The sequence below is a fragment of the Labrus mixtus genome, chromosome 20 (genome assembly GCF_963584025.1).
Source record: "Labrus mixtus chromosome 20, fLabMix1.1, whole genome shotgun sequence".
NCBI classification, from domain to species: Eukaryota; Metazoa; Chordata; class Actinopteri; order Labriformes; family Labridae; genus Labrus; species Labrus mixtus.
The window spans coordinates 8,619,712-8,633,532 of NC_083631.1; the positions used below are offsets into that span (position 1 = coordinate 8,619,712).

The following is a 13,821-nucleotide window of genomic DNA, read 5'->3' on the forward strand; positions in this document are numbered from 1 at the left end:
CAACTGTGTGTCCACTGTTCTCTGTCGTCCTCTCTGCACTCACATAAGTAGAGGAGGAACACATCAGAGATTTACATTGACTCCTCCTCACATGGACTGAATTAACTTGGGTCTCAGTTTCTGTCTGGTTGAATTTGATAATTTCACTAGTAAACAAATTTAACATGTTTACCTGTTGTCATGGTGATGTTAATCTGTGTTTAAATAACTTAGCCAAATAAAAGGGTATAACAATGAGATAGGCAGTGTTGTTGTGGAATCACCAAATCTGGAGTATGAGTCGAAGAAACAGAGTCACGTCAGAGTCATGACCCCGTTAACTGAGTTACTTTTCTGGATGAATCCTTGATAGATATCTGCACAATTTGTGTTTCCTTTTTTGGCATCCTTACAGAGACAATATTCATATGCAGGTGAACACTCGTGCCAGCACATGCTTGAAAGTGAATACATTTTAGAACCAAAAAAATCAACAGTCTTTTTCAATCAATAAATATGAGACATTTTCTCAAATTCCAAGTCTGAATGCAGTCAATGCTGAAGTCAGGTTTGAATCACCAGTGCTTGTTTTCAAGTCGAGTCACAGTCCAGGACGTGATACTGAAACACTGGAGATTGGATTTTTTGAGACATTTTGATAAATCTTTTTTTCAATGTATTTAATGTCACAAAGTAGTTTTACTGTCAGCTAAATTCTGACGAGAGAGAAACACAAGTTTAGACGTCACCAGCTTCAATGAAGTGACAGCCTGCAGGTCACAAAGCTTTTTATTATTGTCTCTATGATTTAAAACCAACAGTTAGGATGAACCCACCGAATCAACTGCTGCTGAATGTTTCCTTCTTGTGTTTGAGCTTTAAGAGACTTTGTCACAATGCTCTGCCATTATATGTTTGATCTTTTATCGCCCTCTGTTGGCCTTTGTAAAAATGCATTTCGTCAGGTTTTATTTTTCTTCTGGCCTCTTTTATCAGTGGGTAAATCTCACACAGTAATACACAGCAGTCTATTTGTTCTTTGTTCTTGTTGCATCACTGCTTAAAGCCCCAACATGATCTTTTCTGCAGGTCGTCTAAACATGCTCATTCTGCAGCAGAGTTACTCTGACCCACCCCTCCCTATACGTATAACACTCTCTGTGAGTGATGCCTCTTCATTTATGGTGTGCTTTGGGTTTGCACAAGTGTTTTTTTCTTTTTTACCAGGCTGGTGTCTATGGTAATTATTACTAGGATGAAATCATTGTTGTGTAAACATGGCCTATTATCACTATTTTGTTTTAAGTGTGTGCGCAGAAAATGAAAATCCTCAGAGCGTTGATATTTAAAATGTCTCTTGAATACATAATTTTAATAGGTGTTAAAATCTCCCTTTTTATTAATCAAGGAGAGACAGACACATTCCCTGTATAGTCAGATCCATTAAATATCTGATGTTTTCACACTACTTGAATAAAATGTGGAAGAATACCAGAGATGCACAAGAACTGAAACTTTATTTTTTTCACATCAAACTGAAGCTTATTCTATAAATAAAAAACACAGAGAGAGTACTGTTTGACACGTTGAGTTTTTGTACAGCGATACTTCCTCCTGTGTCACTGTGGGTCTCTGGCACAATAATAAACAGCAGAATCTTCAGTCTTCAGACTGTTCATCTGCAGATACACCTGCTGTCTGCTGTTGTCTCTGGAGGCGGTGAACCGGCCTGTAACTGACTGAGAGTAGCTTTTTCTGTTATTATCATTCTCAACCCAGGCGATCCACTCCAGTCCTTTTCCAGGAGCCTGTCTGACCCAGTTCATATCATAGCTGCTCATTGTAAACCCATAGGCATAACATGTCAGTCTGTGGGATTCTCCAGGCCTTTTAACCACTGCTTCAGATTGTGTCAGAGTCTGACCATCAACACCTGAAGAGACAGAAAAGAAAACCATCAGATGTGACACTTTCAGAACACTTTTTAGAGTAAAGATGAGTGATGATCATCACCTGCCCAGCAGACAGTAAAAAGCAGCAGTCCTGTCCTATAGTCCATCATGTTCAACTGTGTGTCCACTGTTCTCTGTCGTCCTCTCTGCTCTCACATAAGTAGAGGAGGAACACATCAGAGATTTACATTGACTCCTCCTCACATGGACTGAATGAACTTGGGTCTCAGTTTCTGTCTGGTTGAATTTGATAATTTCACTAGTAAACAAATTTAACATGTTTACCTGTTGTCATGGTGATGTTAATCTGTGTTTAAATAACTTAGCCAAATAAAAGGGTATAACAATGAGATAGGCAGTGTTGTTGTGGAATCACCAAATCTGGAGTATGAGTCGAAGAAACAGAGTCACGTCAGAGTCATGACCCCGTTAACTGAGTTACTTTTCTGGATGAATCCTTGATAGATATCTGCACAATTTGTTTTTCCTTTTTCTGCATCCTTACAGAGACAATATTCACATGCAGGTGAACACTCGTGCCAGCACATGCTTGAAAGTGAATACATTTTAGAATCAAAAAAATCAACAGTCTTTTTCAATCAATAAATATGAGACATTTTCTCAAATTCCAAGTCTGAATGCAGTCAATGCTGAAGTCAGGTTTGAATCACCAGTGCTTGTTTTCAAGTCGAGTCACAGTCCAGGACGTGATACTGAAACACTGGAGATTGGATTTTTTGTAAACATCAAGACATTTTGATAAATCTTTTTTTCAATGTATTTAATGTCACAAAGTAGTTTTACTGTCAGCTAAATTCTGACGAGAGAGAAACACAACTTTAGACGTCACCAGCTTCAATGAAGTGACAGCCTGCAGGTCACAAAGCTTTTTATTATTGTCTCTATGATTTAAAACCAACAGTTAGGATGAACCCACCGAATCAACTGCTGCTGAATGTTTCCTTCTTGTGATTGAGCTTTAAGAGACTTTGTCACAATGCTCTGCCATTATACGTTTGATCTTTTATCGCCCTCTGTTGACTACGGTCGCCCTGAAGTGCAAAACACAACCACAAATTACAAAACACAACAACAAATCACAAAACACAACGACATTAACTTTAACCGGAAAAGGTAGGTACCTGCAGTCGACAAGCATCGTCGCTGATTGGACGAACGCAATGTCCGTCTTTTTAACCGGAAGTAAATGCTTCATACGCATTTGGGAGCCAGGCAGAGAAATGTCAACGAAGTAAGCAGAGATTTAAAATTCATGATGTATTGCCCAAATTGTGGCAAAGAGCTTCCAGAAAAGGTATGGCCAAACTTTTGCAGTGGTCGTGGCAAGAGGTTACCAGATTTTACATCCATTAAGAGTGATTGTATTATCCCCTGTGATTGCTGATTAACACTCTGACTCTGAGGCAGTCACTTACAAGCCTGTTTCAGAGGGAGAGGTTACTTTACCTCTGAGTCAGTTACTACGGTAACTGAATAAAAATCCAGGTTGTTTTAATATGATATGTTAGGGTGGCAATAGCCTACTACAACGTATAAAACGAACTATTTTATCGAACATAACATGTCTTTAAGTCGGTATGAAGGGGCTGCATTACTCCGTAGGGAATTAGAGGCTACATTCATTTTCTCTTACACCACTTCTCTCTCCTTTGCCGCTGCACTGCAGCAGTTTTACTTTTTTTTCCTTCTTAAAACCTGTTCATATTCGCCGTAGCCTGTGGCCACATGAAGATATTGATGTATTTTGAGATGATTAAAGTAGGAGGATCTCTTTTTTTGTCACCTGTTGCCATGGTGAATCGTAGTATCGGGGCTCCATTCATGTTGGCTTTTTATCGTTGTGGTGCACGCGCTGAACACCGAGTGGACATACTCAGCGTTTATTTAACAAATTAAAATCTGCTGATCTGAAACTGAAAACTCAGAGTTTCCCATCTGAGAGTAAATCAACTCAGAGCTCAGGGTTAGACTGAGGGTTTGTTCAACCTTCTTTCAGAAACGGGCCCCTTATCTGTTAATGTATTTAGACGTTTTCAAACCTTGGAGACGGTTCACACTTCACAGTTCTTGTCCTGATTTTAGCTCCTTGTTTTTTTTTTTGCTGTTTCTTTGTTTTCATGGCTTACTCTCATTCGAAAAAAATGCTATGACAGTGTATTTACTAACAAATATGATGTATTCTGCATTTTTTTTCCAGCAACAGATGTTGGTTTTCAATAAATAAAACAAATACCTTTATGACAGTAAAATACTGGTATGTACAGATGTCAATTGTGTTGTGAATTATTTCGCTTGTGACTTCTGTAGCATTAATGCACAGTATCTGCTGTTAACATGGCATACTATACAAGGAAACTGTCTACTAGATGTTCTACATGTAGTGTAAATAATGATATCAGTTCACACAGAATAAAATATTTTGTGCTTGCAAGAATTCCAGTTACCAAACCTGAAAATTGAAAGTACCACATTTGAGAATTTTGGTAGATCATCTTTTTATTAACAATTAAAACCCTTTATGTCACTTATATGTCAGTTCACAATTAAGACTCAGTAGTTCCCAAAATATAAGCACTTACAGTCCAATCAGTAATGTATGCATTTTTTTTCTCAGTTTACTGTAACATGGAATATGTGGTAAGGGCTTCAGTATAGTCCACATCTATAGCCCAGCTATTTTGTGGCTGCTGTAATCCATTTATTGTTCCACAGCCTGCTGTAGATAAACCTGAATGTCTGGGTCACCGCATGAATCAATTGTTTGCCTGGTCTCCTGAAACACATTTAGTTCCCTGTCTTCAACAGCAAATCCACAGTCCCTTGAACCAAACCTGCAAATTCAGACAATTATAGAATTATGAAAGGGTTTTTACCAAGATATTAGAAATGTAGATTGAAATGGCCATAGTTAATAAGATGTGTTTGCTTGTTGATACAGAAATGTGAAAGTAAACAAAGGCAGGACAACTAGCCTATAAATTATATTAAATAATATAATTTACAAAAATATACAATAATCCAAATATAGTTACGAGTGCAGTGCAATTTGTTATAATACAATATTCAGTTTATGATCATTTAACTCTGAGTTGATGTGGATTATCTGTGAGGCAACAAATCGTTTGGAATCCCTCCAGGACATGAGGCAAGTCTGGATGGTCGAATCTTCCTTGTTCCAGAGGTCCGTACATTCATCCAGGTCTTTCTGCAGAACATTACTGAAGCAGATTCTCAGTAAGCACTGGTGTTCATGGCAACCGTTGAAGTGTCCAGAGTCTCTTAGGTCTCCAAACAGGTCCATCCAAAACTGAGACCTAGGAATACATTAAATGCAAAGTTGTTGTTGTTTTTTTACACACAAGGAGAAATTTTGAATTGATTGAATAATCTAGAAGGCTGAGATGAGGAATGTTATCAGCATCAGAGTGGTCTGAAAACAATAATTCGTAATAGTCACCACTTCTCAGTTTGATCTGATCACTAGGCAATACATAGTTACATACCTTCCTCTTCTGAAAAAGGACCACCATGACTCGATACGCTGATTCCCTGTTGATGAGCTGTAACTGTGGCTTGACGAGCCTCCATAGTAGTCCGTATGTGCATGGCGGAGGGCACATTGTATTGCTGCCATTATCCCATTTTCTGTTCCGAGGTCAGTTCTGAATCTCATTGGGATCACACCAACACTTTTAATATACAATTAATATAATTGTGAGCGATGACAGATGGGTTGTTGTTAGTATTTCCACAAAGAAGCCACATTATTCTTCTTGAAAAGCCATCTATACATCCTGAGAGGGCCGATCCAAAGGGTTTCAGTTTGTCATAGCCATCTGCATGCCATCTGTAGTTCGGAACCATGGAATGATATGTCTGTCTTGTAAACCTCCGGCGTGTTCTCAAAGCCGTCCCATGTGGATTTAGTTGTTTCAACAAGCTCATTACTACTTCTCGTTTCACACGTAGTTTGTGTTTTTGTTGAAGAACTTGCCACAGTCCGATAGCCGAAGAGTTGCCCTGCAGCTCAGTCTGAACCTCGGCTAGTGGAGAATAGTTCCGTCGTCTGTACAAACCTGCTTCTTTTAAACGTGTCTTTAGCGTACGGATACTCATATGAATGTTGTGAAAGGTTGACAGCATATCCAATATTACCTCATATGTATGGCCTGCATCAAAATATTCTCTGAGAGTAGAGAGTCTGATTCTCCGGTTTCGCTCATGTATTGAAATCAACTCGCGGAAGCAGCATGCTTCTGGTTAAAAAGACGGACATTGCGTTCGTCCAATCAGCGACGATGCTTGTCGACTGCAGGTACCTACCTTTTCCGGTTAAAGTTAATGTCGTTGTGTTTTTTGATTTGTTGTTGTGTTTTCTTATTTGTTGTTGTGTTTTGTGATTTGTGGTTCTGTTTTGTTATTTGTTGTTGTGTTTTTTGATTTGTGGTTGTGTTTTGTTATTTGTTGTTGTGTTTTTTGATTTGTGGTTCTGTTTTGTTATTTGTTGTTGTGTTTTGTGATTTGTGGTTCTGTTTTGTTATTTGTTGTTGTGTTTTTTGATTTGTGGTTCTGTTTTGTTATTTGTTGTTGTGTTTTGTGATTTGTGGTTGTGTTTTGTGATTTGTTGTTGTGTTTTTTGATTTGTTGTTGTGTTTTTTGATTTGTTGTTGTGTTTTTTGATTTGTTGTTGTGTTTTATTATTTGTTGTTGTGTTTTGTGATTTGTGGTTGTATTTTGTGATTTGTTGTTGTGTTTTTTGATTTGTTGTTGTGTTTTTTGATTTGTTGTTGTGTTTTTTGATTTGTGGTTGTGTTTTGTTATTTGTTGTTGTGTTTTTTGATTTGTTGTTGTGTTTTCTTATTTTTTTTTGTGTTTTCTTATTTGTTGTTGTGTTTTTTGATTTGTGGTTGTGTTTTCTTATTTGACGTTGTGTTTTGTGATTTGTGTTTTTGTTTTCTTATTTGTTGTTGTGTTTTGCACTTCAGGGCCACCGTAGTTGGAGTTTGTAAAAATGCATTTCGTCAGGTTTTATTTTTCTTCTGGCCTCTTTTATCAGTGGGTAAATCTCACACAGTAATACACAGCAGTCTATTTGTTCTTGTTGCATCACTGCTTAAAGCCCCAACATGATCTTTTCTGCAGGTCGTCTAAACATGCTCATTCTGCAGCAGAGTTACTCTGACCCACCCCTCCCTATACGTATAACACTCTCTGTGAGTGATGCCTCTTCATTTATGGGGGGCTTCGGGTTTCAGTAAGTGATTTAAAATATTTTTTCTACCAGGCTGGTGTCTATGGTAATTATTACTAGGATGAAATCATTGTTGTGTAAACATGGCCTATTATCACTATTTTGTTTTAAGTGTGTGAACAGAAAATGAAAATCCTCAGAGCATAGGTATTTAAAATGTCTCTTGAATACATAATTTTAATAGGTGTTAAAATCTCCCTTTTTATCAATCAAGGAGAAACAGACACATTCCCTTAGTTAAAAGTTACAAGGACCAGCTGCTTCAAACAAGCAGATTCACGTTTATAGTCAGATCCACTAAATATTTGATGTTTTCACACTACTTGAATAAAATGTGGAAGAATACCAGAGATGCACAAGAAGTGAAACTTTATTTTTTTTCACATCAAACTGAAGCTTATTCTATAAATAAAAAACACAGAGAGAGTACTGTTTGACACGTTGAGTTTTTGTACAGCGTTACTTCCTCCTGTGTCACTGTGGGTCTCTGGCACAATAATAAACAGCAGAATCTTCAGTCTTCAGACTGTTCATCTGCAGATACAGCTGCTGTCTGCTGTTGTCTCTGGAGGCGGTGAACCGGCCTTTAACTGACTGAGAGTAGAATTTTCTGTCATTATCACTCTCAACCCAGGCGATCCACTCCAGTCCTTTTCCAGGAGCCTGTCTGACCCAGCTCATATGGTAGTCGCTGAATGTGAATCCAGAGGCTGAACAGGTCAGTCTGTGGGATTCTCCAGGCCTTTTAACCACTGCTTCAGATTCTGTCAGAGTCTGACCATCAACACCTGAAGAGACAGAAAAGAAAACCATCAGATGTGACACTTTCAGAACACTTTTTAGAGTAAAGATGAGTGATGATCATCACCTGCCCAGCAGACAGTAAAAAGCAGCAGTCCTGTCCTATAGTCCATCATGTTCAACTGTGTGTCCACTGTTCTCTGTCGTCCTCTCTGCACTCACATAAGTAGAGGAGGAACACATCAGAGATTTACATTGACTCCTCCTCAGAGAGATAAGAAAATAATTTAATTTGGATATCACTTCTTTACTTATGGACTTAAATTTTCAATGCAATTGACCTTTTTATTTGCTAATCTTTTCTTTTTTTGGTATCTCAATTGAGGTAGCCAATCAGTAATAACACAAAGCAGAATAACACACAGCTCTACTTTTTGACATTTAGGGAACGTACAGTAACATCTGTGATCACATGTACCAAAAATATTCACATCTAACAGGAAGTTAATCCCCATCATGTTCTTTGATGGTGTCTTCTGTTCTCAACATTCATGGAGGATTTTGTCACATGGGCTCAGGGTATCAGAGAACAACAGTGGTTTTAAAATCTCATTTTCTTATAGTTTGATTGAATAAGATCTCCATAGAGGAAGCTAAAGACCTCTGGTTCAGTTACTAATGTGAATGTGATCCTGATAATTGTAAGTTATTCTGTTGAAAACAAAGGTATTTTCATAATGTGTTACAGCTGTTTTTCTCCTTACTGTAAAAGTGAACTGGTGTTTAATATGTACAAAAATAATTATAATACATTTGATTTATTTGATTTACAGAGTCGCATTTAAGGAAAAACACTTTTAAACAATGTTACAAAAAGAAACATTAGCAATCTAAAGCAGTGTTTATAATGTTTCTATCAGTGATTTGAATTGTGGCAGGTCAGTAAAGTCTCAGGTGTGTTTGAGGAGAGAGATCCAGAGAGAGAGGGGCAGCAATGGAAAAGTCTCTGTTCCCCTGGTTCAGTGCTTGGTGTTAATCATTATTGGTGTGAGGGCTCCTCCTCTGGTGGCTTCATGTTACTGGTGTTCAGGCTCTGAGGGGTTTTTGTTCAGCTCTACTGATGGGTTGTGTCACTGTGGCTCTCTTGCACAGTAATACACTGCAGTGTCTGCAGGCTGCATATTCAGTCCATTTAGAGTCACTCTGTTTCTGGAAGAGTCTAAGTCGATACTGAACTGGTTCTTCAGTGAATCTTTGTAGTGAGTGCCTCCAGTGTATCTCATTCCGATATACTCCAGTCCTTTCCCTGCAGGCTGTCTGATCCAGGCTGTCCAGTAGCCGCTAACAGAATAAGAGACCTGACAGGTGATGGTCAGACTCTGACCTGGCTGCACAGTCACAGAGGCTGGCTGTGTCAACTGTTCACACTTCACACCTGTTAAAAAGAGAACATGTTTAGTAAGAAATGATCAAGTTAAACTGCAGAAGAAGAACTGTTGACTTTGACAGATGCAGACAGACTCACATCCAGCTGCCAGCAGCAGCAGCAGAGCTACAGAAAACATGGTTGATGTTGAAAGTGACGTGCTGTGAACTCCACTGACGGCCTGATGGGAAGTTTTTATAGCTGAGTAACAAGGAAGCTCACTGAGTTTGCATACAATCAAACATATGAAGCATCAATGATGGTCTGACTGGAGCCAATAGAAGAGTCTGTTCACTGTTTTTATATCTGCAGAGTGAAAAGATGACTGGAAATCATCTCTTTCTTTACATATGATAACAGATATAATATATTTGATCGTACTGTAGGATCAGATTGATTGAAAGTGTTTACTAATAACTGGTTTCATTCATTTTAGGATTAATCTTATCAAAGAGAGCAGCAACAATCAATAAATAGGTGATAAGGAAATGCTATTAGAAAGAGCTTTTCTGCTCTTCTTATGTTAATTCATATTGTGTGGATGTGATTATATATAATTACTCATTAATATTGTTGGTGTACTATCTTCATATCATGTGGAATATTTTAAATCTTTACATGTTTCGTCCACGTGTTGATCTCTACTGTATGCTTGGAGTTCAAACCAAATGTAGACACAGTTTCTCCAAACAGATACAAAGAATTTAATCAGCTGCATTGAATAAAAACAGAAGTAGTGTTTTGCAAAGTCTGCAAACATTACTACCAAGGAAAAAAGGTTTAATTATGTAGGTCGAAACTGAATTTTCATCTCTTCCAGTAGATAACAGTATCAATGCTGATAAATATGAGTGTTCCCCGTGATGGTGGAAAATAGAGGAAGTAGTTTTTGTACGACTCTCCTGCTCTTGTCTCTCACTGTGTGTCTCTGGCACAGTAATACACTGCAGTGTCTGCAGTCTGCAGACTGTTCATCTGAAGATAGAGTTTACTGCTGGAGTCATCTCTGGAGATGGTGAATCTGCCCCGGACTGACGAGGAGTAATACATATAAGAACTGGATGGGTAAATATAAGCAATCCACTCCAGTCCTTTTCCAGGAGCCTGTCTGACCCAGCTCATATAGGAGCTGCTGAATGTGAATCCAGAGGCTGAACAGGTCAGTCTGTGGGATTCTCCAGGCCTTTTAACCACTGGTTCAGATTCTGTCAGAGTCTGACCATCAACACCTGAAGAGACAGAAAAGAAAACCATCAGATGTGACACTTTCAGAACACTTTTTAGAGTAAAGATGAGTGATGATCATCACCTGCCCAGCAGACAGTAAAAAGCAGCAGTCCTGTCCTATAGTCCATCATGTTCAACTGTGTGTCCACTGTTCTCTGTCGTCCTCTCTGCTCTCACATAAGTAGAGGAGGAACACATCAGAGATTTACATTGACTCCTCCTCACAGATAGAAGTAAATCATTAGTGTCCATTCAAGATTGCAAACTTTGGGGTTTTTATATTTCCATTTGGACAGCTTTCCTTTCAGCAATAACACAAAGCAAATTAAAAACACACAGCTCCTTTATCCAACATGTTGGGAACATAACATCTGTGCCCACGTGTACTAAGAACTCACGTCTATCAGGAAGTTGATCCACATGATGTTCTTCAGATTATATCTTTCACCAAGCTTTTCTAAAAGTGTTTCTCTACATTACTGAGTCGATAATTGAAAACATAATTTATGAAAGTTTGAATTACAAAAATCGGATATAGGACATTAAAGTCTTCTGGTTCAGTTATGAGTTGTATTGTTTAAAAATCAGAAGAGTAATTCCATGATACTCATTGGTGGTCTGAGGGCTCCTCCTCTGGTTGTATGTGCCCACTGCGAGATAAACTGTGTGTTTACATCAGTGATTCTTTTTTGTAGTCATTGTTTAAGGACTTGTTTCCAACATGTTTAGTTTCTCATGTTGAGATGTCAGCATTATCTTCACATTATTCTTGGTGCATCTTCTCTGTTCTGCTGCAAATCCAGAAACAGAACCACAGAGTTATTGCTTCTGGAGATAAACATCTTTTAGGGTTAATCCAATAAACTGCACATGTATTGTTTGAGTTAAAAGTATTTTATTCTCGATCAAAACATTTGCATGTATTTAAACATTTGCTACATCAATTAGAATCAGAAATACTCTATTAATCCCTGGGGAGGTATTTTGACATTACAGTTAGTCTTATACACAATATAGCAGTAGCAAATATTGGAATTATACAGCAGCCATGGGTTTGAATCCAACCTTTGCCCTTTGCTGCATGTCATCCCCCACTCTCTCAACCCAATGCATTTTAAGAGAAATGGAATAACCAGTCAGTCACATGAGATCATGTAATGTTTATCTCAATCATTATGGCAAACAAGTGATACCAGAGTTCAGGTTTGAAGGGATTATTTTAAAAAGGGGAACTTGTTTTTGTACGACTCTCCTGTTATTGTCTCTCACTGTGGGTCTTCTCACACAGTAATACACTGCAGTGTCTTCAGGCTGCATATTCTGTCCTGTTAGAGTCACTGTTCTAGCAGATGTGTCTGTCCTGTAGCTGAACTTGTTCTTCAGAGCATTATTTTGGTAAAAGTCTCCACCACCCCTCCGATGACAGATCCAGTCCATCGGTTTCCCTTCACACTGTCTGATCCAACCTGTTGCATAGCTGTTATCAGTCAGAGAGTAACCAGAGACCTGACAGGTGAGGGTCAGAGTCTGTCCAGGCTGCACAACCATTGAGCCTGGTGTGATGAGATCGATACAGTGCACACCTGTGGAAACACAAATCATCATTATCTCCATCATCCATTTGATTATGAGTTGTTTCTAAACAGTTGAAAAGCTCCTTACAGGATCCAGCGGTCAGCAGCAGAATCAGAGCTGCAGAGAACATGACTGATGATGAAGCTGAACTGATGTGGGCTGGTCTGTCCTCTCACTGATGCTCATACACACATGACTTATTTATATGGCAACACATGGAGGCCAATTTACATTCAGAGGGTTGTAGATCAGCTGACTTAGTTTCTAAAAAATCTAAATGATGGGGAAGTGTTGTGGTGCTTCCTTTCCCTGTTTCCCTAGTTGAAAGAAAAGGTGGAACTTCAGTTATTTTAACATAATTTGAATCATGTCATAATAACCATTTTATATAAATTAGGAAACAACTTTGTTAAGTTAGCTGATGAACAAGGTTTCTGGTGGTGATGTACATACAGTATGATTCTAACAATAGTCAGTTTTGTATTTAATTGTATTTAAAAGGTTCAGACTTTAAAAAGGTTCTTTTAAATTTGAACAAGGAAAATTCCAGAACGAGTACCTGACACATTTTTATTTCAGTTTTAATACTGAATAATGTAGGATAGTGTGATTGAGTTTTTTTTCACTGTTGCAAATATGATTGTAACATAAAGTAATGAAAAAAAGACTGCACAAGAAGGAGGAACTCTGAACCAAGATCAAAGAAGAATTATGTTGCTCAGTAAAATCTGCACAAATGAGACAATAAGAAACCATCTTATCCTCATATCACCAAAACCTGTGTTGCAAGGCAGACAAAGTCTCTGAGCTCTGGTGCTGATTACACAAATTTAAATCAGTCACTTTGCATACATGTAAGGCACATTTGGTCCCTTTTGTGTAAATGAGCACATCAATCAAAATATTTAAATCAAATTAGAGGATATATTTTATTATATATGAAAGGGATTGCAACTTTGATTTATTCTTAAACTCTGTGTTTTCAACTGAAATTGATAATATTATGTAAACGTACAAGACAAGTGATACAAATGTACAGACAACAAACACTGAACAAAATTATTGTTCAGTGTTTGCTGTCAAAAGAGGAAGTAGTTTTTGTATTGTTCTCCTGTTATTGTCTCTCACTGTGTCTCTCTTGCACAGTAATACACTGCAGTGTCTGCAGGCTGCATATTCAGTCCGTTCAGAGTCACTGTGTTGCTGGAAGAGTCAAAGTTGATACTGAACTGGTTCTTCAGTGAATCTTTGGTATATGTGCTATATCCCACAGCACCTCGTATAATCCACTCCAGTCCTTTCCCTGCAGGCTGTCTGATCCAGGCTGTAGCATAGCTGCTAACAGAATAAGAGACCTGACAGGTGATGGTCAGACTCTGACCTGGCTGCACAGTCACAGAGGCTGGCTGTGTCAACTGTTGACACTTCACACCTGTGGAGGAAAACATGTTGAATATTGAATCAGTATGTTTAGAGTCATTGTGCTGTGATCATACTGTCAGTGCGTCTGCCTCAGTGAGACTCACAGGATCCAGCAGCCAGCAGCAGCAGCAGAGCTACAGACAACATGGTTGGTGTTGAACCTGACATGATGGAGCTTCTCTTCTTCTCTGACTCACAGCCTGATGATGAATCTTTATATCAGACTG

At 38.4% G+C, this 13,821-nt stretch overlaps 1 protein-coding gene across 1 annotated transcript in view; it reads right to left on the reverse strand.

Annotated features, from left to right (window-relative positions):
- The window catches only part of LOC132954408 (immunoglobulin mu heavy chain-like), a 42,058-nt gene extending 29,711 nt beyond the window's left edge, over positions 1-12,347 (reverse strand). Inside the window, exons 1-2 of the mRNA XM_061026959.1 lie at positions 12,260-12,347; positions 11,886-12,180 (exon numbers count right to left, since the gene is read on the reverse strand). Coding sequence (XP_060882942.1) covers positions 11,886-12,180; positions 12,260-12,302 — 338 coding nt within the window. The 5' untranslated portion in view covers positions 12,303-12,347. The remainder of the gene's footprint in view (positions 1-11,885; positions 12,181-12,259) is intronic.
- Between the last annotated feature and the right edge of the window lie 1,474 nt (positions 12,348-13,821).